The sequence below is a fragment of the Poecilia reticulata genome, chromosome 1 (assembly GCF_904066995.2).
Source record: "Poecilia reticulata chromosome 1, P_reticulata-male-v2, whole genome shotgun sequence".
Classification (NCBI taxonomy): domain Eukaryota; kingdom Metazoa; phylum Chordata; class Actinopteri; order Cyprinodontiformes; family Poeciliidae; genus Poecilia; species Poecilia reticulata.
In genome coordinates, this window is record NC_088830.1 from 24778912 (window position 1) to 24805698 (window position 26787).

At 38.8% G+C, this 26787-nt stretch overlaps 1 protein-coding gene and 1 long non-coding RNA gene across 4 annotated transcripts; both read right to left on the minus strand.

The window, feature by feature from the left end:
- Positions 1-222: 222 nt before the first annotated feature.
- cfap52 (cilia and flagella associated protein 52) lies at positions 223-17189 on the minus strand. 3 transcript variants are annotated; one of them, XM_081609879.1, is made up of 14 exons: positions 16865-17189; positions 14084-14283; positions 13873-14009; positions 13625-13747; positions 12607-12700; positions 12354-12470; positions 11788-11888; positions 11541-11711; positions 10255-10403; positions 9440-9582; positions 9053-9204; positions 8154-8256; positions 2004-2115; positions 223-561 (listed from the first exon to the last, which is right to left on the minus strand). In XM_081609879.1, the coding sequence occupies exons 1-14, from the start codon at positions 17172-17174 to the stop codon at positions 377-379; spliced, it is 2097 nt and encodes a 698-aa protein (XP_081466005.1). In that variant the 5' UTR covers positions 17175-17189; the 3' UTR covers positions 223-376. The 3 variants fall into 3 exon arrangements, with proteins under 3 accessions (XP_081466005.1, XP_008412858.2, XP_008412850.2); XM_008414636.3 differs by lacking the exon at positions 16865-17189 and adding an exon at positions 15013-15217 and having other exon boundaries at positions 14084-14129; XM_008414628.3 differs by lacking the exon at positions 16865-17189 and adding an exon at positions 15013-15217.
- A 3119-nt stretch (positions 17190-20308) lies between these two features.
- LOC145552522 (uncharacterized) lies at positions 20309-24632 on the minus strand. Its single transcript, XR_014088595.1, has 3 exons — positions 24495-24632; positions 20661-20984; positions 20309-20578 (listed from the first exon to the last, which is right to left on the minus strand). It is a non-coding gene; the product is annotated as an uncharacterized LOC145552522 (long non-coding RNA).
- Positions 24633-26787: the final 2155 nt, after the last annotated feature.

A 26787-nucleotide genomic window follows, 5' to 3' on the forward strand; every position in this document is an offset into this window, starting at 1 on the left:
GACGTCAAAATGAAACAGGCTAATTGGAGAAAATAGTTTCAATTTGCATGAGAGCATAAAGAATGAACTCTAGAGTGACGTAAGAAGGTCATGTGATCTGATGAGTCCAGATTTACCTTCTTTCACAGTGGTGGCTGCGTCAGACGCTAAGTCTATGTACTGTATGTATGTATGCCTAAAATGCTTAAGATCACCAGTAAGGATCAGACTAAATACAAAAAGCATCTTTCAACTGATTATTTTACTTCTAGGTAAATAATTCAAACCAACCTGCTCATATGGGAAAAAGAATAATTACTCCCTAAACCTAATAACTGGTTATATCAACCAGTCTGCAACAACTGGCAGTGCGTTTTTTTGGCTTGAATTTCTTTGTTTAAGAGGAAGAGGCAAGGTGGGGGAACTTCCACACCCAAATGCCTCCGTCTTCGCTGGCGCTGACCAGGATGCGGTTCAAGGCGCAGATCCTGGTGCAGGTAATATTGGCTCCAGCAGGGATACTTATGTGGGTTATTTTTCCTTGCATATAGTCCCACACCTTCATCCGCTTGTCTTCTCCGCCTGCCAAACCAAGAAGGAGAAAAATGTATTAATAACATGAAAGAAAGCTGTAAAATTGTCTAACAGTGTCAGCAGGGGAGGAGAAAACATGGGCTCTGAAGAGATGAAACACGCTCAATGAGATACAAGAGGAAAAATCAAGCCAAATTAAAAAAATATCAGGAATAAGTTGCTCAGGACAACTCTTTTTTTCTCTTAAAACCCCTGTGATTTTGTAGGCATAAAAAATTACCTCAATCTGATGGAACGAAGAAGGAGCAGATGAATGATGATCATAGCTATCTACAGTTCTTTCATCGGTTCAGAAGTTTATTTAACTTGGGCATGATTGTCAAGTTGACTAAGGGCTTTTAACAATACAAATTTTTAAAGCAAGCTTTTTGGTGAATAAGTTTGAATTTACTGTGGCGTTTTTTCAAAGAATGGGCTTTGGGGATGACATCACAGAAGCCTAAAGTTAGCCTGCTATATCTAATCTAAAAGTAATTTTGATGTTTATTGTTGTCCAGGTTCTTATTATCTGATCCCAGTCATTGCTCTGTGATGAAAGGAATGCTGGGATTAACCAGGGAACCACCAAAGCTTAGGATGCTGAACACCAGTTTAACACCAACATGGGCTGAGACAGTCCCAGCCGTCATCATCTGGATAACTTGCCATCGCTGATCGAATCATAAATCCTGATCTGTCCAAGAAAATCCTGAAAAAAAATTCTTCAGTTCATGACATTGAGCCCAAAACCCTTTGGATTATGCACCAGGGCAATGAACATCGACGACTCCATCTCTGGAAAAAAACTACATGGAGGTTTTAGAGTGGCCTGCTGAAAGTAGGTGTTTAAATTTGATTGAGATGCTGTTGCATGAATGTTGCACAATCCTCAAATGTGGATCCATCCATCCATCCATTTTCTTTACAACCTTGTCCCTTATTGGGGTCGGGAGGGGTGCTGGTGCCCATCTCCAGCTAACGTTCCGGGCGAGAGGCGGGGTACACCCTGGACAGGTCGCCAGTCTGTCGCAGGGCAACACAGAGACACACAGGACAAACAACCATGCACACACACACTCACACCTAGGGGCAATTTGGAGAGGCCAATTAACCTGACAGTCATGTTTTTGGACTGTGGGAGGAAACCAGAGTACCCGGAGAAAACCCACGCATGCACAGGGAGAACATGCAAACTCCATGCAGAAAGACCCGGGCCAGGAATCGAACCCAGAACCTTCTTGCTGCAAGGCAACAGCTCTTCAAATGTGGATAATTTCAACAATTTGCATTAAAGAAGAAATCTATAACAGAAAAAAAAATACTCTTTCATACCACTGTATGCAAACTTCTGACCAGAACCACATGTGATGAGCAATAAACCCCAAAAGAACAAGCACACTAAGCTTGGCTCAGATTAGAAATGCTGCTGATACAATGTAAGAGCAACAGACCTGTCACAAAGTGGCTGCCTTCCTGTGTGATGTGTATGCTGTTGTAGACCCCTGTCTCTGTGTCCTCACGTTCTCTGATCTTAGTGCCGCCCAACACGTCCCAGTAAATGACCTGAGAACCAGATTAGCACACGGACAAATCGAGGTTACAGTGGGTGCAATGACAGAGTCACCTCCTGAACTCGCTCTGAGAATGAAAAGCTGACATAAGAAAAGCAAAAGTTCTAGTTATCGGTTGAATTTTTTTGCCTTCATTTTAAATAAGATCACAGATATCTAGTAACATTTACTCAAAAGCTGACCTGGGTGCACCCAAATCTGAATTCACTTAACTTATTTGGCTAAATACACTAAACATTTGTGGCAGCTTGTTGCCGAGAATAGGCAGGAAAAATTAAAATTAGTCGAGACACCCAAAACAATTTGGAATCTGATATGCGTTTCCTTATAGGTCAAAACTACAAAACCCTTTTCATATTTTAGACCTGTAAAACAAAATTATTTTTGCATGTCTAGTTTATTGTTGAGCAGGTAAAAAATATATTTTTATCAAACCAAGCTTCATGACATGTTGCAAGCTTAGGGCATCACTTTACATCCTAACCCTGCTTCAGACATCTACAGAAGTTTCTCTTTAATATATCTGCTGCAGTTTCTTGATCTATTTGATGCAGGTTTTCATTCATTTTCTTCAGCAAGCCTTTAAGCCCAAGGATTTTATTGGGTCTCATTGTTGTTTTACTTAGATTTATTGGAACAAAGATGGGCTAAACACAAATACAGATTTGGCAAACCACATACATTTAAGTTTATGGCCATAATGTAACAAAATGTGAAATAAGTTAAAGGGGTTTGAATACTTTTGTCAGGTACTGCATATCAGTGTGTACAGTTTGATTAGTGGAAAAGATAAAGATTTCTTGACACAGAGTTCAATTGAAAGAGAATCTAGCTTCTCAGATAGGATTTCATTTGTCTGTCCAAGACCATGTCTAGAATGCAACTGTGGAAGAGAAATGCAATCCCGAGACAGAGACATAAAATGTTATTGAAACAGAACAGCAACAAAAGGCATGGTGATAGAACAAAAATAGTTTATTGTTTTAGCGCTCAACATTACTCTCAAAGCAATAATCGTTTCATAAAAATCCAAGGAACATTGATATGAGGGGTGTGCAGCATTTTTCAACTTATTAAGTCATTGAAATAATATTGCAAACATAATTTAGAGCAACACAGCCACCAACAGGGAGCCTTTGTCAGGAACAGTAAAATGAGACTTCGAAAATTCACATACATTTACAGTGGGGCAAAAAAGTATTTAGTCAGCCACCAATTGTGCAAGTTCTCCCACTTAAAAAGATGAGAGAGGCCTGTAATTTTCATCATAGATATATACCTCAACTATGAGACAAAAAGAGAAAAAAAAATCCAGAAAATCACATTTTCTGATTTTTAAAGAATTTATTGGCAATATATGGTGGAAAATAAGTATTTGGTCAGCTACAAACAAGCAAGATTTTAGGCTCTCACAGCCGTGTAACTTCTTCTGTAAGAGGCTCCTCTGTCCTCCACTTGCTACCTGTATTAATGGCACCTATTTGAACTCGCTATCAGTATAAAACACACCTGTCCACAACCTCAAACAGTCACACTCTAAACTCCACCATGGCCAAAACTAGAGAGCTGTCAAAGGACACCCAAAACAAAATTATAAACCTGCACCTAGCTGGGAATACTGAATCTGCAATAGGTAAACAGCTTGGTGTAAAGAAATCAACTGTGGGATCAATTATTAGAAAATGGAACACATACAAGACCACTGATAATCTCCCTCGATCTGGGGCTCCACACAAGATCACACCCCGTGGGGTCAAAATGATCACAAGAACGGTGAGCAAAAATTGAGAACCACACGGGGGAACCTAGTGAATGACCTGTAGAGAGCTGGGACCAAAGTAGCAAAGGCTACCATCAGTAACACACTACGCCGCCAGGGACTCCAACCTGCAGTGCCAGACGTATCCCCCTGCGTAAGCCAGTACATGTCAAGGCCCGTCTCAAGTTTGCTAGAGAGCATTTGGATGATCCAGAAGATGACTGGGAGAATATCATATGGTCAGATGAAACCAAAGTAGAACTTTTTGGTCAAAACTCTGTCGTGTTTGGAGGAGAATGAATGCCGAGTTGCATCCAAAGAACACCATGCCTACTGTGAAGCATGGGGGTGGAAACATCATGCTTTAGGGCTGTTTTTCTGCTAAGGGACCAGGACGACTAATCTGTGTAAAGGAAAGAATGAATGGGGCCATGTACCGTCACATTTTGAGTGAAAACCTCCTTCCATCAACAAGGGCATTGAAGGTGAAACGTGGCTGGGTCTTTCAGCAGGACGATGATTCCAAACACACCACCCGGGTAACGAAGGAGTGGCTTCGTAAGAAGCATTTCAAGGTCCTGGAGTGGCCTAGCCAGTCTCCAGATGTCAACCCCATAGAAAATCTGTGGAGGGAGTTGAAAGTCCGTGTTGTCCAGCGACAGCCCCAGAACATCACAGCTCTAGAGAAGATCTGCATGGAGGAATGGGCCAAAATACCAGCAACAGTGTGTGAGAACCTTGTGAAGACTTACAGAAAACGTTTGATCTGTCATTGCCAACAAAGGGTATATACATAGCTAAGTATTGAGATTAACTTTTGTTATTGACCAAATACTTATTTTCCACCATATTTTGCAAATAAATTCTTTAAAAATCAGACAATGTGATTTTCTGGATTTTCTTTTCTCCTTTTGTCTCTCATAGTTGAGGTACATCTATGATGAAAATTACAGGCCTCTATCATCTTTTTAAGTGGGAGAACTTGCACAATTGGTGGCTGACCAAATACTTTTTTGCCCCACTGTATATACTTTCTTACTGATGCAGTTGCCATGGCGTAAAAAAGGAACCAGTGATAAATAATTTCTAAATAACACAGGAAAATACACTATGTATTGCATCACTCAACTAAATCATAAAGCTCAGGTGTACCTGGGCCAGCAGACTACTTGCACAAACATTTGAATGACCCCCTGAAACTCAGTGATTTTCAATATAGTACCATGACAAGATTCCACATCCAACAGGTAGAGTTGTGAAATTTTCTTGCTAATACATTTTCTACAGCTATAATAAAGTGGGAATGTTTGGAAACAAAAGTCCTGAACTCAACCTAATAGAGCACTGTTGGGATAAATTAGAGTGAAGACTGAAAGCTAGGTTTTCTTATCCAACATCAGTGTGTGACCTCACAAAAGAATCATCAAAGGTAGGAACTTCTAGCCTGTACATCTTGAAGAGCACCAGAGTCAGTGTTCCTAAACTCAAAAGAACTATAAAAAACCAACATGTGAATAAAAACAGAAAGGTTTTCTCCCTTTGCCCCAGAAGAATGAAACCAGGACTGGGGAAAATGGACGCTATACCAACAGGGGGCAGCAGAGAGACACCCCTGCTCTAACGTCATCACCATGAGCTATTCTGTGATTAATGGAGTGAAACATCAATGAACTGTGGCTCCCAGTTCATGGTGTTGTAGTCAACCAGGTGGTATTATTGGGCATTTAAACATTGTGATGTTGAACAGAGGGGGTGACCCCTCAACCTCTGTGTTTTCATTCAGTGTTTGCTACAACATCCTAAAGCTATAACCACCCAAGAGTGACCACTACTACAACCTCTGCAGTTCTCAATGACATTGCATAAGTAAAGAAAGCAATTAGATTTTTCTGAAAACATGCAGAAACAGACCCTATAGCGAGTTTACACAAATAAATAAAGCACTCTGGGTTAGGTACATGTGCTAGTACTGGAAGACTAATTAAGCAAACAACTTCAAATTCCTAACCTCATAGATCACAACCATATTATATTATATTATATTATACTTCTTGTTCTTGGTAAAACCTTAAAGATCTCAAATTTTCTTGTAAAATGTTTAAATCTGTAAACATCTACACAGTATAAAAATGTGAATGGTTCTGCATTAAAGCCAAAGCTGGAATTATCGGGAACCTTGGACTATGCAAGCGACACCTTGTCTAGATAATGTTATCAATAGAGGCACATTACCAATGGAGTAATTTGGCAAACACTTGTCAGGAAACATAATTATATCCACATATATCATAAAATTGGTTTCCACATAGAAGGAAACAAAAATGAGCTCCAACATAGAACAAAGTACTGAATATGTTAGTGTTAAATAGAGGATAGGACACTTGCATGAAGCTATTGATTCAAAGACAATTATGAGGATTTTAGAGAAACAAAACAGGCAACATCTTTTCATCCGAGGTCTTTTGTTATTTTTGAAGGACATGAACTAATTGCACACAGCTTTAAACACCAATGCTTCAAAAACATAACATGTGTGCTTCACTGATTGTTGATGTCTAGATCTCTCTCATTGAAAAGGTTTGGTCTGCCTGAAAGAAAGTCTAAAAATAAAAAAAGGTCTCACACAAAACAGGGAGACTGAAAGTAAAGGCACACATTCCTTTCTCAGACCTTCATTAATGAATAAACTGTGGAACATTTAGATCCAGGAAGAATGTGAATGTTGCACATTCCTCACTGCTACCTTATTAAAGCAAAGTACAGTGTTAAATTTGACATTTGTTAGTGTTTTCTAATTAAAATGCATTTAAACATTTAAGTTCTACTTCGAGCTCAAAGGCAGCAAGATGCTAAATGAAGATTAATACTTTGCTTAGATTTTTCTGTGATGAAAATGTTTTGTCAAATTGTTGAGTTTTTTTTCTGTTCATATATGTTTGTATCTGCAGCATACATTTTACATAAAACCCCAACTGAAGATTTATTTTTAGAATTAAAACAATTAAAAGCTATAGTCCTAAAACAGAGCCTCGTGGTATTCCTATTTTTAATTATTGATGGATCAGGGCAGGTAGGACATAATCACTTTCCACTTTAGCAGAATCTCACTTTAAATATTCTGAACTATTCCTGTGAGAAACTGAGATTTGCCGTTAGTACTTATGCCTGTAAACCGTTGCGTCAAAGAAACAAAACGTGAGAATTTGAAGCTTTTATTACATTTTCGAAAGCTCCCAAACCCTAAACAAGGGATAGTGGCAGGAACATTATCAGGTCTATATTCATCACATGGTCTCCCTTCACTGAATCATCTCTGAACCTCTATCATGATCATTAGTATCACAAATTCCATCTCATGCCTGTGACGATAAATTCTAATATTAAACATTTTGGCCACCTTTTGGGCTTTTCTGTCAGGCCTGTTTGCTCTCTTCCCATGATCTTCCTCAGAGGGAGGGTGGGAGGTGGGAGGAACGACAGAAACGCAGAAGAGGAGAGAGAGAGAGTTGTTGTTTGTTGTCTCACACAGAGCGCCTGTGTCTTGGAATGAGCAGATGGTGGATCTGGCTGGCACTTGGGTGGCACATGCACATCCGCAGGAAGGCGAAAACAGTCATCCACTCCCTCCCCCCCCGTCCCCAGCTCCCTCTCCCTCGCTTTCTCTGAATGCCTCCATCTCACTCGTTCCCCACTTACATCCAACACACAGCGACGCTTTAATCAGCACAACTTGTCCTCACCTCTCTGCATGCAGGAAAGACAGCAATATGTGTGTAGCGTGAGGCCGGGTTCAAGAGATGAGGGTGAGGTGCACGACTGGAAGCAAAGTGTGTTGCTCTCCTATAGCGTGTTTGACCTTATGCAAATCAGCGGCACCCAGTTAATCAAAGTTGCTCGCTAAATAAAACATGCCTGTTTCTTTGTCCCAGTCGCTAGTAGCCAGCACAATGGCTTAATTATGTGGAGCAGAGGAACAAACAGCAAGCTATTGAAACTGACGTGTTGACATACTGTTGTGCGTGATTGTGCAAGGTTATTACTGTGCTTCTCCCTGCTGTTCTAAGCAAAGAGAGCTAGTGCAGCAGAGAGGAGCGTAGACTCATTTGATGGAGATTCTGAACGAAAAAACAGCACAGAGATGCTGAACTATCAAGATCGGGTTTTTTTAAATAATAATAATTAGAAGCTCATTTTTGTACTGATTCCTTTAACACATTTGCAAAACATTAAAAAACTGTTTCAAATATCTCGTTAAAGCGTTCTGAACACACCTTTCCGTCAGTCCCACAAGTAATGATCTGGTAGCCGTCTGGATGGTAGCACACGGTCCGGAAAAGAGTGTCGGTTTTGATCTTTTGACGGGGATGAAAGTCTCTGAACAAAGGTAAACAGAAGAACAGTTGAACAGTTTAAGGCATACAGGAGGAGTTTTACTGATTTGCTTTTGAGCTAAAACAACATCCAGCCTGTCATACACATTTCAAACGATGCGAACCCTTAAAGTCAAATCTCTTATAATGGAATTGTTTAAAGATAAAGGCACTGAAGGTGGACAAAAATAAATAGGGTGAGTCTGGAAGTGGTGTTGGACTACTGTCTCAAAAATGGTGGTTTCTTTATTCCAAGAGTTTCTTTTCTGGGATGGATGAGGACAGTTCACTGATGACAAAAAGAAAAAAAAAAATCACAGCCAGAAGTAATTACGTCTTTCTTTTTCTTTTTTACAATTTATAATGAGTTCTTATCCCAAGTGTCATATTTGAAGCAGAAATAAAAAAGTTTTCTGTAAAAGCATTGCAAGTATTTCTATAGAGATCATATAGTTCAAATATGGAATCTTGTAAAAGCTGACATGCATGCATCCATCTGCAGACAGAAGGACGCCGGACAGAATGTCTAGGTGGATAAAAATACTTAAATCTGATAGTTTTCCTGATTGTTTAGGAAAACTTTCTTCTCTCCGGCACCACCAAGTCATGTAAGGGTGGTTTAATTGAACCCCATGATGAAATTATGTAGTAATATGCTTTGACACATCTTTTCCACTTCACATAATCTCAACAGAATCAAATTAGTTGTGGTGTAAGAGTAAGTATGAAATACCTGTGTGTGTGTGCATGCTCTTTCCAGTGCTGAGGTGTGCGATGTAGTCTCCAGATGGGCTACTTACACTAAGTCCCAGATGATGCAGAAGCCATCATTGCTGACTGTGACGCATTCTTTGTCATCGCACTTCATCTTGAGACAAGACACAGGCTTTCTGTGCCCCATCATGATCCTCAGTATTTTGAAGGCATGAGGCAGCAGTTCCCACACATGCACCTGCAAATGAGATGCAAACTCATTCATCTCCGTTCCTTAGTCTTACTTTGTTAAACCAATACAACCTATTAAAGCATCTCATTTTCTTAATATTTGTAGCATTTATATAAAAAAAAAAAACTTAAATGTGTGCAACCACAGAAGGCGTCACTGTCTGAAAATGTTATATCTTTTCCTGTGTTTATCTTTTGAACTGAACATTTTATCTGGAGAGTGAATATCAGAATATACTGACCTTCCCTTCTCCTCCTCCACTGACAATTCTTTTGCCGTCATTGGTGGCAGCGATGGCTGTCACCCCCTGTCTGTGAGCGTTGTTAATTACTACCATCAGCTGCCCTTTCATTCCAAACCTGCGGATATTGCCATCACTCCATGCTAGAACAGGAGAAAAATTAGCATTTCAGGTGTTGTGAAGGTAAGAAATACTTTGTACTAGTGGGTAACTTCTGCATAGCCAAGACTGAGACAGATGAACCACAGCTTTATGTTGCTTTAGGGTGGATACCTAAAGCAACATGGCAACAATACTCTAGAACATTTAGAGTATTCTCACAATACAACCCAGGGCTGGTCTGATTTTAATTACATTTTCATTTCTCATTTGCTTTTTTACAAAATAAGTAACAAACAACAGAAAATATACTTTCTCAGAATTGTTTTTATTTCAATCTTCCTTTCTGGGAGTTGATGCAAATTCAGGGTTGACACCCAACAAAGTTTTCTAAAATGTAAATCCTCATAAACAAAAAAATTGATCTAGCAATAAAAACGATTTATAACCCAGTCTTATTACAACCCCAATCCTCATCGTAATTTATTGGACATTTCATGTTCAGTGCTGCAGTTAAAGACCACGTAGGGCACAATTTGTGATGAGGAGGGAAAAAATTCAAACCATCCTCCCACTTTACACTTTGTGCTTTTCAAACACATAGGATCCCAACAAAATATGTTGAAGCTCGTGGTTGTAATGTGATAAAATTTAAAATACATCCTGAAGAATTAATACATTTGAAAGACTCTGTAGATGCACTGTCTGAATCTCACCACTGATGATACTGCAGTCATCATGCATGAAGTCGATGGCGTTGCAGCTCACGTTGGGCAGAGTGATGCGCAGCTGGTCTTTGGGCTTGCCTACCTTCCACACTCTGACTTCTTCCCCACAGCAAGTTGCAAATAGCTTAGAGTTGGCACTAGTACACAATAAAAAACAGCAAAGTAGCAAAGTATTGACCTGACGTTCACTTGGCTTCATAATAGATGTTGCATAAGTATGTCACCCTCTAGTGAGCAAACTAAGGAACTGAGGTAATGTTGAAGAAATGCTTGGATTAATGTAAAACAGGGAAATCAAACTCTAAAATACTGTTGGTCAAACAGAAGAAGTTCAGATATTACACGTTAATACATGATAAACCCAATGTCCAATGAAAAACAGAATTTTTAAAAATCTTATGCAGCTTTATCTATTAGTAATTTAATTGGCATCCTATTTTCACAGGCTCACAATAATAAGATTAAGTTCTCCATATGAGAATTCAAACATTCACATGTGAGTAAAAAAGAAATGTGAATAAAGAAAACATTAATCAGAGTGCATTTTTATATACTTTGATGTACTCTAGCCTTTGGCTTGAACGTAGCTTTTGTTTCAAGCAAGATACCTGAAATTTCTTCTACCTATTTGACTGGCAGTAGCATGAGGTCACTATTGAATGTACATAGAAGAGGGGACAGGGGCTTGTGGTTCCTGAAAGACACGCTAATACATCATTGATTTGTATTATTAGTGGAACATGTGCTGCCCAGAAGCAGGCCAGCTGTAATAGACATTTAGGATTATTTTTTGGGCAAAACATAATTGCGTTGGAATGACTATGTTGTAAAACCTCCAGCTTGTGGAGGTTTATGAATTCCCCTGCAGGAGAAATGCATCATTAGGACCTTTTCCTTGGACGCAAGATAACTTGCGACTGAAATTGAGAACCAAATCTGTTTCTGTCTAAATGTAAATGTGAGACAGGCCAACACAAGAAATGAAGGACGCTGAAACTGATGCGCTGCTGCTTTCTTCTAAAACACTCTCTGAAAATTGTGGCAGACATGAAAAAACAGCTGGGAAGCAGAAATCCTGACAACTTCAATAACTTTAAACGCTTGAACAGAGAGTTGATATTTTTTTGTTTTTGGTGAGAGCTCACTCAGACACAAAAGAGGTATTAGACATGATAGGCTAAACCTAAGCTCATAAATAATTCCAGACAAAAAATGTTTTTGTCCTCAGTGATGTCTTTGACATTCCCTGCCTGAACCGCCTGAGTGAAACTTACTGAGGAAGGGCAATGTCATTGACAGAGCTCTTGTGGCCTGTGGATAGCAGCTCAGCTGTAAAATCCTTAAAACGGAGCCGGTACATCTGAGCCTCCTCTGTGCCGACATAGAACTGCTCTTCCCCTTCGCTGATGGCGATGGAAGTCACCGCGTTTTCCAGTTGGATTTCCCTAATGGGGGGGAGACGGAATTAGCAGGTTTTACTGTCATCTGAGAAAGATCCAAATGGTGAAAGATGAGACTCACCTGACAGGTTTGAAAGTAGTCTTGGAGCGCAGAGCTAAGATACCAGATCCAGAGCCAATAAGTATGTCTCCAGATTCCAGCAACTTAAGAACATTGATTCCCTTAACACAAAACATGATTTATGATTTATATCATCTGTCAAGTTGGAAAACGGCTTTCAAGATAACGAAGACCACGTAACACAACAGATGTTGAGGAGAAGTTTATATGCAGCATTCAGTTTATCCTTCCAAAATAGTGAAACTGTAGAACAGTGTCAGACCTAACTTAATACATGGCCATCCACCTGATGGGAACTAAGAACTAAGATCTGATGTGATTAATGCAGAATTAAATTAGTTTTAAAAACCTAAAACATTGTATGATGAAAACTCTTGAAAAGATAGCCAGTTGCAGAATAACGTAAATAAATTGCGTCATTCCCATAACTCATCATTCATTTGCAGAAACAATAAAATCCTTGACATGAGGGTTTGTCTGTATTTCCTAATGAGCACTTCATCAGGACAACAGAACTAAAAACAGAACTAACAGAACCAAAAAAAGCACTGGATGTGATGACTTACATTGTTGAACTTTGCTTTACCGGGAGCACAGATGCTAAGAACTTTCCCCTTTACATCGATTGTCATTATGTCTCCACTTGAAGTGGCACAGTACATATATCGATTATCCTTTGAAATCTGTGTAAAAAATGTAATGATTTCAAAACAGCGCAACCACTGCACGTTTTGCCTAATTACCTCTTACGATTTCATTAATATTTTAATTTCTGTGCAACGAAAGCATTTCGCAGACAACGTAAACATGGCTTCATACCTCAATACATGACACATATCTCTTCAGCATGTTTGTCCAGCACTCGGTGGGCAAGATCCTTTCGTTGACAAACTCCCAGACTCGCAATGTTAGGCTGGCATAAAAATAGCAGTACCAGTGAGACACATTTTGCTGATTGAAAACCATATGGATCTCATCATCATTGGCAAGCAGAGCAACCAGCCAAACAAATTAGCTAATATCGACTGTGTATGTCTATTAAAAAAAAACAGTACAACTGCAATTCTAAAAAATTCCAAATTTGAAAAGAACCACTAATATGATTATTTTTCATAATTGAGGTACAATTACCAGTGGTTGTACTGGTTGCCTTTAATAATGCTCAGAAAAAATCTTTCTAAATATTATCTGACTGTGACATAATGATTATAATGAAACGAGGAAAATATGGAGGTATAGCTGCTTATACAGTTTTTTCATTTACCTCCGCAGCTCAAATGTGGACTTGAATGGTATCCAGCCCAGACTGACCATCTTCCAGTTTCACGTTTAACAATCAGTGGGACTGTTAAATGCTACTAGGCTAAATGCTACTAGCAAAACAAACTAGTAACATTGTGTTTTCTGTATTTTATATTTTCAAACATTTTAGCAACCAGTTTACAAGATCAGCATGTAGTGCAAATGCAAGGAGGCCATATTGGATTTTAGGTTAGATTTGGTGAGAAATCATCCAACTTTCTAACTCTTGATTCCGATTTCTAAGAACTTAACTCATTTTTTGACTTTTAACTTGGAAATCGAAGTAAAAAGAGTCAGCTTATTAAAGTGCATCATTGCAGGATCATACAGAACCAATAAATAAGAAAATTGTTTTTGTAATAAAATAGTAAAATATCCTTAATGCTGCAAGTGTTGTACTTTACAGAAATTCTATTCATTATATGCTTCAGAATGGTGAGACCATGGTATTTTTATTCAGCGTCATCAGACCATGAAAACACACCTAATGCAGATCCAACACATCCTAGAATGAGAGGAGATACCGTCTACCCACCTGCCACCCGAAGCGAACATGGTGTCGTCAGTTTTGGAATATTCCACCACGAGGCAGTGGCCTTGAGCTGAAGCTTTGTTCTTACAGATGAGCTGCTTCGTCTCAACGTTCCATACAAAAATCCTGAGAAATACACAACAAATACCTTGCATATATCTTGGTCGTCAAATGTCCATCCTGCTGCTCTTGTTCCTGCATGGTACTCAGATTTTACAGGGCTTTAAATCTTGTAAGACTTTGCTATTTACCGGCAGTCATCTTTGCCCCCAAGAGTCACCAGGTATTTTTCACTGGGAGAGAATGCGACTGATTCAACCTTGGTGTTGTGGATCCTCAGCTCGACGTGGATTGTTCTCTCTGCATAATTCCAGATAATCACTGGAGCCTAGAGACAAGTCAAACTGTAGTTGAAGGGCATAGAAAATGCTATACAGTACAAAGACTTGTGAGTGTGGCTACCTGAAAGCCCATAAAGTTGACCTGCCCAGAGGCGATGTAAGATCCACTTTTGGACACAGAAATGCAGGAGACATTGTTTGAGTGTCCATCCAGAAACTCTAGCTTGCCATCCTCAATTCTTTTCAGGACAATAAAACTTCCCAGAGGATAGATAAGGTGCTTCCTGTCTGGATGGAGCTTTAGGCCAAAAGGCACTTGTCCTGATAAGCAATACATTTCATGAGGATAAATACTGCAAAGCATAAACACTCTCAAAGCTAATTTAAATCAGCTTTACTTGAAAATTGATACCTCTTAAATGTCTCAAATAAAGATTGGAATATGCAACAATATATGTATATTCTTTAAAAGCATACTTTGTGAACAGCAGAAGTGTCTGTGCTCTTTTTAACATTTAAAGTTGACAAAGTCCATAATTGTAGTGAAATTATTTTTTATTCTATAAAGAACGTGAGTTCAGACACTACATCAAAATCCAAAATATTGCATGGTTGAATGGTAATTAAGGTTCAGGAAGCAAATAGAAAGTCCATTATAACATATTATATCCAGAAGAAATTTTAACTGATAATGCCAAAGGTATCATGTCTTATTTATAGTTTTTAGTTCTTTTTCGTTTCCCTAAACACATTCTTTGTCAAATCCAACACTTTGCTTGCATCAGCAAGCAAAGTGGTGCAAAAACTGAAAAAAAAAGTCAGTTTTTCTAAGAAGAAAAACTGACTTTTTGTCAAAGGAAACAAAAAGGGAACAATTGTAGAAATAAAAAAAATAATAACTTTATAAAGAACTATATCACAGCAATGTTTTTAGTAAACCTATGGGAAAAATCTATTGTAAAATTATAGGTGAATTAATGTATTTTCTGAATGTAAAACTTCAGGGGGAGTATTCAACAAATGAGCATTAATGTTGGTAGGAAAACCTACCGTTGAAACCGATAAGAGCATCTAATTCCAGAGGAATGGTTTTGCTTCCCATGGCTCAAAAACGGAACATCTCAAACACGACGTGTTAAAAAAAAACTATCGCTAATTAGTAAGTTAACTTTTAAAATATTGCTTTCTATAAAGAATAACGCACTCTTTCATCAACATGAATCAAATTGGCATCTGGATTAGGTGCCAATCAAACGGTTACCTAGCGACGAGAAGCAAAGTTAACGGCTGCCCCCGTGGTTTCAAGGCCGTTGTAATGCACGGGCTTTCCTGGGCTGACGCTCAGGGGCTCACGATGTTAAGCTCCTATTTAGGGGTTTGCTTTCCTGCGCTTTCGTGAATTCACAGAACGAAACTTCGGAAGCACTGCAACTGCGATGTTATCGCAAGACCCACCATACTCCGGTGATATGCAACCTTAGAAATTCAGCTATTTTAGCCTTCAGTCCAGCTAAATAAAAGTTGTCTAGAGCCGCAAATATTACGTGACCTTTTAAAGAAAATCATTTTCATAAATATCTACTATAGAAAATGTTGCCATTTTTCCGGATCTATCGTTTTATTTATGTCTTTGGGTTTAAAAAAAAGAAAAACATTTTTGCAAAGAGGACGGATACATTTTGACAGGGTGTCATTTGTGGAACATTATTTAAGAAAAGCATAGCTTCCAACTAATGACAAGAAAAATAGATTTGATATAACATTACCGGTACTTTGGGTCAGGGGCGGATCTAGAAAAATATCTATGGGGTGGCAAGAGGGGGGCAGGGATTTTTTCAGGGGTGGCAGCATATGCCTATATCTAGGGGTGAAAGTAAGGGGATACGGTCGAGTACTGCGTACCCCTAAAAGATTTAGCGGGGGTACGCAGTACCTGTAAGAGAGGAGCGGCTCTCTGCTGTAAAAAAAAAAAAATCGTGCAGCCATGAGAGCACCCACTAATCAGACGTGACTGATTAGTTTTTCAAGAACAATCTAAAACACGACTTAATCAGTTAATAAATAGCTTTTTTCCCTCATTTCATATTGTTTCTGAACTGTTCGTGCTTTGCTAGAGCAGCGGTGCAATATGTCGATTGCAGAAGGTTTTGAATCGATCTCGACATTAGGAGACAAACTGAACACCGCCAGGACGCTGAGACCAGCAAGTCCTCCTCTGGCTCCGTATCAAAACGTTCGTAATTTTATTAAAGAACAACAAAACATAACGTGCTCAAATTAATGACCCAACAACAATAATAATCTCAGTGATTATTGTTTCAACAAGGTGTTGCGCAATTCTGTGCGTTTCGGTTCCATTATCAAAACAACGAGCAGAGCAGGAGTTTAAAATTAACTAATCAACCACCGCTGTGTTCGGGGGAGTGCTTATTAATAATTGCAAAATAAATATAAAGCCTGCAAACCTAATATTGTAACGGACTGGTTGTTAAGTTTTTAACATAATCTCGGGTCGGCTTGTGGAGCGCAGGAGGATGCCATAGCAACATATTTACCGTTGGACTGTTAAGTCCTGAGAGTCTGTACAATTAGTCGTCATCAGTTGAACTGTTTGTCCTGAGTCGACGTTAGCTCTAGTTTCACCTGCTCTGTTGCTACCGGTATGAGCTTAGCCTCCGTTTCTGCCGTGCTGCCAGTTCCTGGACTGTTGTGAGCTTCTCATCATTAAATATTCATAATCATTCATCTATCTACACCCGGGGCTTCGTCTGCGTTTTCTCTCACCACCTCACCTCAACTTCATGATACTTAGAGCTGCTTTTAGTATGAAAGAGTCCCTAATAAATAAAATTAATTGATTGATTGATCCTTTTAAGAAAGGATCAATCAATCCTTTGCTTACCTTTTTCGCCTGGTAAGCAGGTGTTTGCCTGCGCCTGCTTACCAGCAAGTTTCTGGAGGTCCATATGGTGGCTAGGGTGAGCCACATTTCCATGAAGTCCTTTTTTTGCTGTTTTCCGGTGGCTCACCCCGTGCAGCACTAGCTGCGTGTCGAGGACCTCCCTTTCTGGCAAGTATGGGAATTGCAAGGAGCCGGCCTTTGCCCACAGGTCCACAGTAGCGCTGCACTCCCACAAAAGGTGCCTCACCGAATCCAGGTCGAGGGCAGATGTTGCAGGAGTGCATAACGGCTCTGACCGGGAGGATCCCATGAGCCACCATCCTGGAGTCTGTTTGGAAGGACGGGATGGCTCGTGTTGATGATTTGGCTGAGGGGATTCAGACCTATGCAGAACAGCAGTGGGGACAGAGAGTTTCCAGAGTTTTTGATTTCTGCCCCATTTGATTGACACTTGTGCAAGTGGTTTGCAGTTGCAGTTTTTTATCCATCCATCCATCCATTTTCTTACACCCTTTGTGGGGTTGCGAGGGGTGCTGGTGCCTATCTACAGCTAACGTTCCGGGCGAGAGGCGGTGTTCACCCTGGACAGGTCGCCAGTCTGTCGCAGGGCAGTTTTTTATTTATTTATTTATTTATTCATTTTATTTTATTTTTTTAAATATGTACTCCAAACTACTTGCACAATTGGTTTGCAGTTGCAGTTTTGTTTTTAATTTTTTAATTTAATTTTATTTATATATAATGCAAACTGCAAACCACTTGCACAAAAGTGTCCACTGCTGTTCTGCATCTGAACCCCCTCAGCCAAATCACCAACAAGACTGGCTACGGATACTGACTCAAGAATGGGGCCACCATTAATGTTACCCTAACCCTCCTCTACATGGATGACATTAAGCTGTACGCCAAGAGAAAGCGAGACATCGACTCACTAATACACACCACCAGGATCTACAGCACTGACATAGGGATGTCATTCGGACTAGAGAAGTGTGGTCGGATGGAGGGAAGGTCGTTCACACAGACGGGATCTAACTCCCAGAAGGAACAATAGCAGACATTGAGGACAGTTACAAGTACCTGGGAATACCACAAGCAAATGGCAACCTCGATGAGGTCACAAGGAAAGGAGTCACAGCCAAATGCCTCCAACGAATAAGGCAAGTCCTGAGAAGCCAGCTCAATGGCAAGAACAAGATCAGTGCAGTAAACAGCTACGCCTTACCAGTAATCAGAGACCCTGCAGGAATAACTAGTTGGCCAAAGAAGGAGATAAACACCACAGATGTTAAGACTCTGAAACTACTAACCATGCATGGAGGGCTCCACCCCAAATCCAGCATTCTGACTAAACCCGAGCCACAAGGAAGGTAAATAAGGCAGGTGATTTCTTGAGTTTTCTAAATTGAGGGAACCAAACCTTTTTGGAATCCTTTACTGTGGCAATTTAAAATAAAACCTATTGGGTGTATGTACAGTAAAAAGAGGAGTGGGCCCAAAACTGAACCTTGGGGAACCCAAGCAGAGCAACGAGGTCCCAGAATACTGAAATATAAAAACTGTACAATTCATGTTTAAGGTCAGAAATCAGCAACTTCCACCCAATATACAGAAAATGTTTTGTGACAGAGAGGGAAGTTATAATTTAAGAGGTGATGGACATTTTAAAAAACAATGTATTAGAACAACCATGCAGAGTTTTTGTTTATCAGTGTGTGGAGTAGATGTATAGAATGGATTGAATGATGAGTTCAAAAAAGTAGAAATATAAACCAGCTTAAAAAACTGATTAAAAAGGAGCTTATTGCAAAATATGTTCTATAAGATGACTGTTTTAAAGTCTGTAAATACTATTGATGATATAAATACTTTTTAAATAATGAGACATCTTTAAATGTCATGTAAAATGGAAACAAGTTGTCTCGTTTTGATGTTTTGACAGTTAATTGATTATAAATTGATAAGTATGAAAGGGGCAGGACATTATAAGATATTACATCTTCTACCTGCTCCTTTTCAAACAGAAAATATAAAATTTGCACGTCACTTGAGCATAATAATTTGTTTTACCTCTTATTTCTGTAGTCTCTTTGATTCTATTTTATTTTATTTTTTTCTTTCTTGAATGTCTTTTCTGTCTGTTAGAAATAAAAATAAATACATAAATAAATAATTAGCTGGCCAAAGGAGGAGATGAACACCACGTATGTTAAGACTCAGAAGCTACTAACCATGCATGGGGGGTCCCACCCCAAATCCAGCACCCTGAGACTAGCCACAAGGAAAGACGCAGAGGACTAGTGAGTATGAGAGCCACTGTACAGGATGAAACATCCAAGATCCATAAATACACCAAGGACAAGATCTCAACAGGCAAAGAGCTCAATAAATGTCTCAGACAATGGGGAACAGAGGATGATGTCCTGGAGGTACCATCATGGGAGGACAAGCCCCTACATGGGATGAACCACCGACAAATAACTGAAGTGGCTGATATCAGGAAATCCTACCAATGGCTGGAAAAAGCTGGACTCAAGGATACCACAGAGGCACTCATCCTGGCTGCACGGGAACAGGCCCTAAACACCAGAGCAATAGAGGCTCAGATCTACCACACCAGACAAGACCCAAGGTGTAGGTTGTGCAAGGAGGCCTCTGAGACAGTCCAGCACATAACAGCAGGGCGCAAGATGCTGGCAGGAAAAGCGTACATGGAATGACATAACCAAGTGGCGGGCATAGTGTACAGAAACATCTGCAGAATATGGACTGGAAGATCAAAGTGGGGAACACCCCCAAAGGTGGAGGAGAATAACTGAGCTAAGATCCTGTGGGACTTCCAGATGAAGACACACAAAATGGTAATGACGAACCAACCGGACATTGTGGTGGTGGATAAACAACAGAGGAAAGCCGTTGTGGTGGATGTAGCAATACCAAGTGACTACAACATCAGGAAAAAGGAGCACGAGAAAATTGAGAAATACCAGGGCCTCAGAGAGGAACTGGAAAAGGCCTGGGAGGTGAAGACCACAGTACCATCCCATACCAGCTTTATTTATGAAGCACTTTATACACCAATAAATTGATTAAAAACAGAAGAAAACTGACCAGCAGTAGAAGAGTTAAGAACACGATAGAACTGATCTGCAGTGCGTGCTTTAGCTTTGTCACAGGACAGCGTTATCTCAAATAAAACAGGCATATGGTTTGAAAATAATGAGTCACCAATCACTAAATTACAAACTGGTAGACCATAAGATAAAACCAGATCAAGATTGTGACCATGCTCATGGGTAGCACCAGTCAGACTGCACAAAATTAAAAGAATCGGTAACATTAAGAAATGACTGAGCCATAGGTGAAGTAGGATGACAGACATGAATATTAAAATCACCAACAATGAGAACTCGGTCATAGCTTGGCATAATATCAGTCAGGAAATCAGAAAAGTCATTTATAAAGTTTTTGTTGTACTTCGGTGGACAATAGACCGCTGCACACAGCACAGTGTGAGAGCTGCCGAGTTCAAATAGGCTGATCTCAAAGCTACTAAAGGAGGCCAGAGGCAACTGTTTACAAGTAAAACTGCTTTTAAAAACAGTCACTATTCCTCCACCGGACCCCGACATCCTTGGAGCATTAAAATAGCCGCAGTTCCGTGGTACGAGTTCATTAAAATTGCTGGAGTCACCAAACCACTTGTCCATGATTCTGTTAATAAAACATCCAATCAATAAGAGGAAAAGAAATTCCTAATGACAAAAGTTTTATTTGTCAGTGACCTGGCATTTACCAAACTGATCCTGGCAGAAATCGGCGGGTCTACACCATCAGGTGGCGTCCGGTGCTCCCGGCAAGGAGGCTGCAGGTTGCTAGGATTCACCCTGCGTCTACAGGGCCGAGGAGCGCAGGGACCTGTGGTAGTGCCTGTGATAATCGGGGCCCTCGGGGCAGTCACCCCCAAACTGGAGCAGTGGCTAAAACAGATCCCAGGAACAGCATCAGACATCTCAGTCCAGAAATGTCAGGTTCTAGGCACAGCCAAGATACTGTGCAGAACCTTCAAGCTCCCAGGCCTCTGGTAGAGGACCCGAGTTCAGTGGATGAAAGAGTCCACCTGCGGAAGCGTGAGAAGGGAATTTATATAAATATGAATAAATATATATACACATTGTCTGAGTATCTCTAAGTAGGTTTGATTTTAACTAGCGTTTCACCTTGCAGTAAACTACATTATTTTTTTCTCATGTTCACAACTATCACACGTTTCCCAAATACAATGTGACCCCAACACTGAAACTGTGAGTTTCTGTAACAGTATATGTTGAGTAACTCAGGGAAATAACATAAACATACAATATTTAGGGCTCTCTAACAAGCACCATGACGTGCAGAAGTGCTCACATCCCATAACTATTTCTAGCATTTGCAATGCTGCAGCCACAAATTCCAAGATATTTTACAACAAAGATGATTACTATAGATCAACACAAAAACTGCTGCATAACTGTAAAGTGTAAGGAAAATAATTTGCAAACTTTCTACCTTTCTGATAACATTTTAAAACTTAGAAATCTGACTCGTAAAATTTCTGGGCCTCGTCAGAGAACTTGGGAACAGGAAATTTAACAAGGAAAGTGATATCAGATCTGAACCTGTCTGAACAATATCAGATGATACATAGGGTGCTCACAGAAAGGAACATTTGTTTCTGTTTTTTAATAGAATTCCTTCAACTCAAGAATTAAAGCCAGTTCTAGGAGTTTAAGATAAATTGTGTTTTTTTTCTAATTTCTGCCTTTGCAATGATTCTGCTTAAACATCTCTTTCTGTAAATATTTCTGTCTTTGTTCTGTAGCCTATACTTGGTATAACAAGAAATTAGGCAATATCAAGATCAAATAATAGTAATATTAGCCTAAATGCAGCCAGTGGCATGTGGGCTATAACTAGCATGTTGTCTTACATTGACTTCCTCCATTCAGTGTGCTAAACATGGTTAATAAATAAACAAAATAGCTAAAAAGCTTATTTTAGGAAAAAGCCTACTTTTAATGTGGGCAATAGTTACATTAGAAATATTTGTGCTCTGCTTTTTAGCAACAGTTCGTGGCACTGTAAACGTAAACCAGTAAACACACTCATCTCTTAACAGATTAATAGCAAATATTGTTTTTGTTCAAAAACATATTTCTTCTGCTCTTTTGAAATACCACTTATTTTATACTTGTTAACAATTGTGTAGTTGGTGAATTTTTCAGAAAATTTTGTTCTTTTTTTCATTAGCGGAGCCAGAGGGGGGGCCAGGGGGGCCAGTGTCCCCCCTGTCATCTGATTGGCCCCCCCAGTAGCCCCACCTGATGGTTGACATGTAACAGCACCAGGTTATTCCTGTACATTATTTGGAATCATTCTAAGTCAACCTAATATCTAAAGAAGAAAAACAATAATAAATATATGAAAAGAAAATGTATAAAACTTTATATAAGTCCATGTGACATAAATAAATAGATTTTTATCAGGCACGATACCAGCCTCCTTTATACTCATAACAACAAGCTGATATTCTTCTCCTGGGTGTTTCAGTTATGCTGCGCTGTGGTGCAACTCAAAGGCTAAAGCACTTCATACCTGGTGGTGATGGTAAAACACCAATAAGTTATTTATTGATCCTCCGCAAAAAAAGAGAAAAAAAAAAACGAAGAGGGGCCGACAATGTTCGTAGTTTGGAGCAGAGGTGGCGCTAGAGTTTTTTCGTTGTCCGTCAAAGAAAAAAATCATTTTATTTCCAATTTGTAGTCATCCAACGAAACATTTAGTATTTCTCTGTTAGAACGTTTTTGAAATCAGGTAACAATTCACGAAATGACGTGATTAGAAGACGACAGAACTCTGATCGTTTCCTGATCCCGCACTGACTTCCCTCAGCGGGAGAAAAACCAGCAGAAGCAGATCAGCTGCTAGATGCTCCAAAGCCTCTGGTCTGTTAAAGCGTCCAGATCAGAGATGATTCTCTGACTGATATTGTTCTTAGTCTGATTAATAATGAGCTCCACGATGTTCTCTGTGCGTAAAGTTGAAACTGTCTGCTGCGTCAGCTGCGCTTGATCACAGTCTGGACAGAAACCAGCGAACTGCTCTCTGTTCTTATCAATACGAGGGTGAGGAGGGAATCTGACATATTAACTCAGTTAAGTTTTTACTGGTTTTGTTTTTAAAACACCATTAACGTAAGCAGTGTAACTATATATTGTATATTTGGCGTTTGTCATCTCATGTGTGATTAGTTGGAGCGTAACGGTGGAGCATTTATTGCCCAGCGCACTGCGCTTGTTTCTGCCTAACGGATCTGCAGTTTAATTTCTTTCCTCTCTCAACAGTCTGCTGTAATTCCTCTACTTAAACTACAATAAGTAGATCATATTCTCTTTAGGTTTTCTCTGTGTGCTCCAAACTCATTAAATCTAAACTCATTAGCAGCCCGAATCACCATCAGGCAAATAATTCTGGTCCGACCCGAAATATTGTTACCCGTCAAATTACCTGTCCAAACAGAGCTTCCTAACCGAGGTGTCCATAACTCAACACGCTGTCAGCTCCTGGTCAGAAAGACGCATTTAGTTCAGTGTCCATGAGATGCTATTCAGAAAGGATCTTTTATTTGATTGATTTTAGTTTCCTCTGCGATGAACTCTTTGCGTAAAGTCTATCATGTCTCCATGTGCACCAGTCAAAGGTGTTAATTATAACATGTCAAGTGACAGAGAGGCTTAAAAACTAACCAAATATTCGGTTAGTTTATATATATATATATATATATATATATATATATATATATATATATATATATATGTACACACACAAATTTTTAATTTTGCCCCCCAGACGTAGTCCTTGCCCCCCCTTGCGCCCCCCCAACTTTAAAAGTCTAGTTGCGCCACTGATTAGCGGTAGATATATTATAAAACACAAATTCAACACAAAAGTAAATATCTCGACTTAGACTTCGTGGCAGTTCGTTACTAGAAAAAAACCTACTTATCTCTTAACACCAAATTAATAATAATAGTTTATAAAACATAAGCCCTTTCAAAATACTGCTTATCAGCTTAGATACAAGAAATGTATCGTTGGTACATTTTGCAAAAGTGAAAATCAGATGTTTACTTTGTGGAACTTGGTTACCAGTAAACACATTCATCTCTTAGCAACAGATTAGCAACAAAAATTGTCATTGTTCAAAAAACATAGGATTTCTTCTGCTCTCTCTGATGTTTACTTTATGGAACTTTGTGGAGCTTGGTTACCAGAAAACGCGATCATCTCTTAGCAACAGATTAACAGCGTAGCAACAAAAATTCTTATTGATAGAAAAATATAATGTTTCTTCCGCTCTTTTGAAATACCACTTATTTTACACTAACAAGAATTGTGCAGTTGGTGGATTTTGCAGAAATGTTATCTTTTCTGGTCATTAGTGGCAAATATACTAAACACACATTCAACACAAAAGTAAAAATCTCGATTTATACTTCGCGGTAGTTCGTTACCAGAAAAAACTCCGCTTATCTCTTAAAGGTGTAACAAGTACTTTATAATACAAAAGCTCTTTCGAAATAACGCTTACCTGATTAGATACAAGACATTTACCGTTGGCAAATTACGCTAAAGTAAATATCTGAAGTTCACTTCGTGGCTCTTGGTTACCAGTAAACACACTCATCTCACAGATTAGCAACAAAAATTGTTATTGTTCAAAAACATAGGATTTCTTCTGCTCTCTCTCTCTCAGATGTTTACTTTATGGAACTTTGTAGAACTTGGTTACCAGAAAACGCGATCATCTCTTAGCAACAGATTAACAGCGTAGCAACACATTCAACACAAAAGTAAAAATCTCGATTTATACTTCGTGGCAGTTCGTTAACAGTAGAAAACGCTTATCTCTTAAAACCAAATTAATAAGTTATATAGTTTATAAAACATAAGCTCTTTCGAAATAATGCTTACCTGATTAGATACAAGACATTTGCCATTGGCAAATTTTGAAAAAGTGAAAATCTTCGTGGCACTTAGTTACCAGTAAACACACCCATCTCTTAGCAACAGGCTAGCAACAAAAATTCTTATTGATCAAAAAAACATAAGATTTCTTTTGCTCTTTGGAAATACCACTTATTTTATAAGTAACAAGTAACAAGAACTGTGCAGTTGCTGAATTTTGCAGAAAAGTGTTGTTGTATTTTTTAGCTTGTAACAGACATTCAACACAAAAGTAAAAATCTGATTTATACTTTGTTGCAGTTCGTTACCTTTAGAAAACGCTCGTCTCTTAACACCAAATTAATTCTAGGTGTAGAGCAGTGTTTCCCAACCCTGGTCCTCAAGGCACACTGACCTGCATGTTTTGGATACGCCCCTGCATCATCAGCACACATGATTGCAATTGATGGCTGATTAACAGGGTTTTGCTGAATTGAAATCATCTGCATGGGGTTTGTTGAAGCAGGGGAACATCTAAAACATAAAAGGTCAGTGTGCCTTGAGGACCACGGTTGGGAAACACTGGTGTAGAGCAATAGGTGCCTTACATGCATTGCATGCATTGCATGGAAGCATTGAAAAACAGTGTAAACATTGGTGTTTATGCCATGACAAAGATGGACTTTGTTTATTACAGGTTACTTCTGAAAGTGCTTGATTTCACTCGATTTTATTTTGGGGTATCTGAGTAATAATGCTGTACTCAAATGCACCGTAGATTTTTAAATAAAAAAAAATAAATAAGTAAAATGATAAGATTATTTTGATTCCCCAATAAAATATCAGGCTGCAGTGATTTGATCTAGCAATTAAACTATAATAAATAACCAGTAGGTGAAATATGACAAACTATGGCTCAGTTCACCCAAGTGAAAAAAAATAATACTTTAGCATATTTCAAACATACTTAAATTTGTGAAAGTACACTTTAAGTATACTAAATATTAAGTGTACTACCTATAAGTATATCTGAAGTATACTAAAAGTATACTTGTACCAATTTCGAAATGAGAACTTTAAACACACTTAAACATAATTGTACCAAAACACACTTTTAATATATTAAATAAAAGTATACTTTAAGAGAACAAAATGTATATTTGCCCAAGTGTAAATATACATTTTCTCAAGTATATTTAAAATATATTTTGTGTATATTTAAAAATATATGCTCAAAATATACATTTTTAAAATTCACTCAACACTACTTTTGATGATTAATTTCAGTATGTTTTAAATTACATCTCAATTTTAGGATAATAAAGTATGCCTTAATTTTCTTTATTTAACCAGGTGAACCCCATTGAGATCCAGATCTCATTTTCAAGAAGGACCTGGGCAAAAATCTGCATCACGCAGCAACCTGATTACAAAATAAAACTAATTGATACATATGCAGAAGTATGTTTTTTAGGCACCTTTAAAGTGTGTTTAATGTAATATGTAGGCATACTTTTCAAGTATCTAAAAAGTATGAATTTTTAAGTGCCTTACTGATCATTTACTATTTATTAAAATTGCATACAATTTTAATAAATATGTAATTTTTAAGAAAGTACCCAATCCATTTTCAGATGTGTGATGTAAAACCTGATAATCAACGCCATTAGCTCCAGTTCATACTCCAGACCAGATGGTGGCGGTATTGCACACTTTCATTTATTTAAAAAACGCCACAAAGAGAAGAAAAAACCTGAACGCAGGGAAGATAACAAGCGCTGCTCAAATTTGCCATTTTTACTCGCATAATATTGCCTTCAAAGTAGAGAGGGCCTTGACAATAGTTACTAATTTAGGTAAATTCAAGCTGGTGACGTCAGGTTACATTGTGTTGCATTCAATGTTATCGGAAAAAAGAGATTCCGATAACAAATCGG

Bases quoted from the DNA above. Each gene is read 5' to 3' on its own strand.
- cfap52 (XM_081609879.1), bottom strand. From the start codon at position 17,174: ATGGGATCCTCCCGGTCAGAGCCGTTATGCACTCCTGCAACATCTGCC. The intron at 13,748-13,872 runs GTAAATAGCAAA...TGTATTTCTCAG, and splicing joins GGGGGCAAAGATGACTGCCG to GATTTTTGTATGGAACGTTG. The intron at 9,583-10,254 runs GTGAGATTCAGA...CTCCTGTTCTAG, and splicing joins TGACTGCAGTATCATCAGTG to CATGGAGTGATGGCAATATC.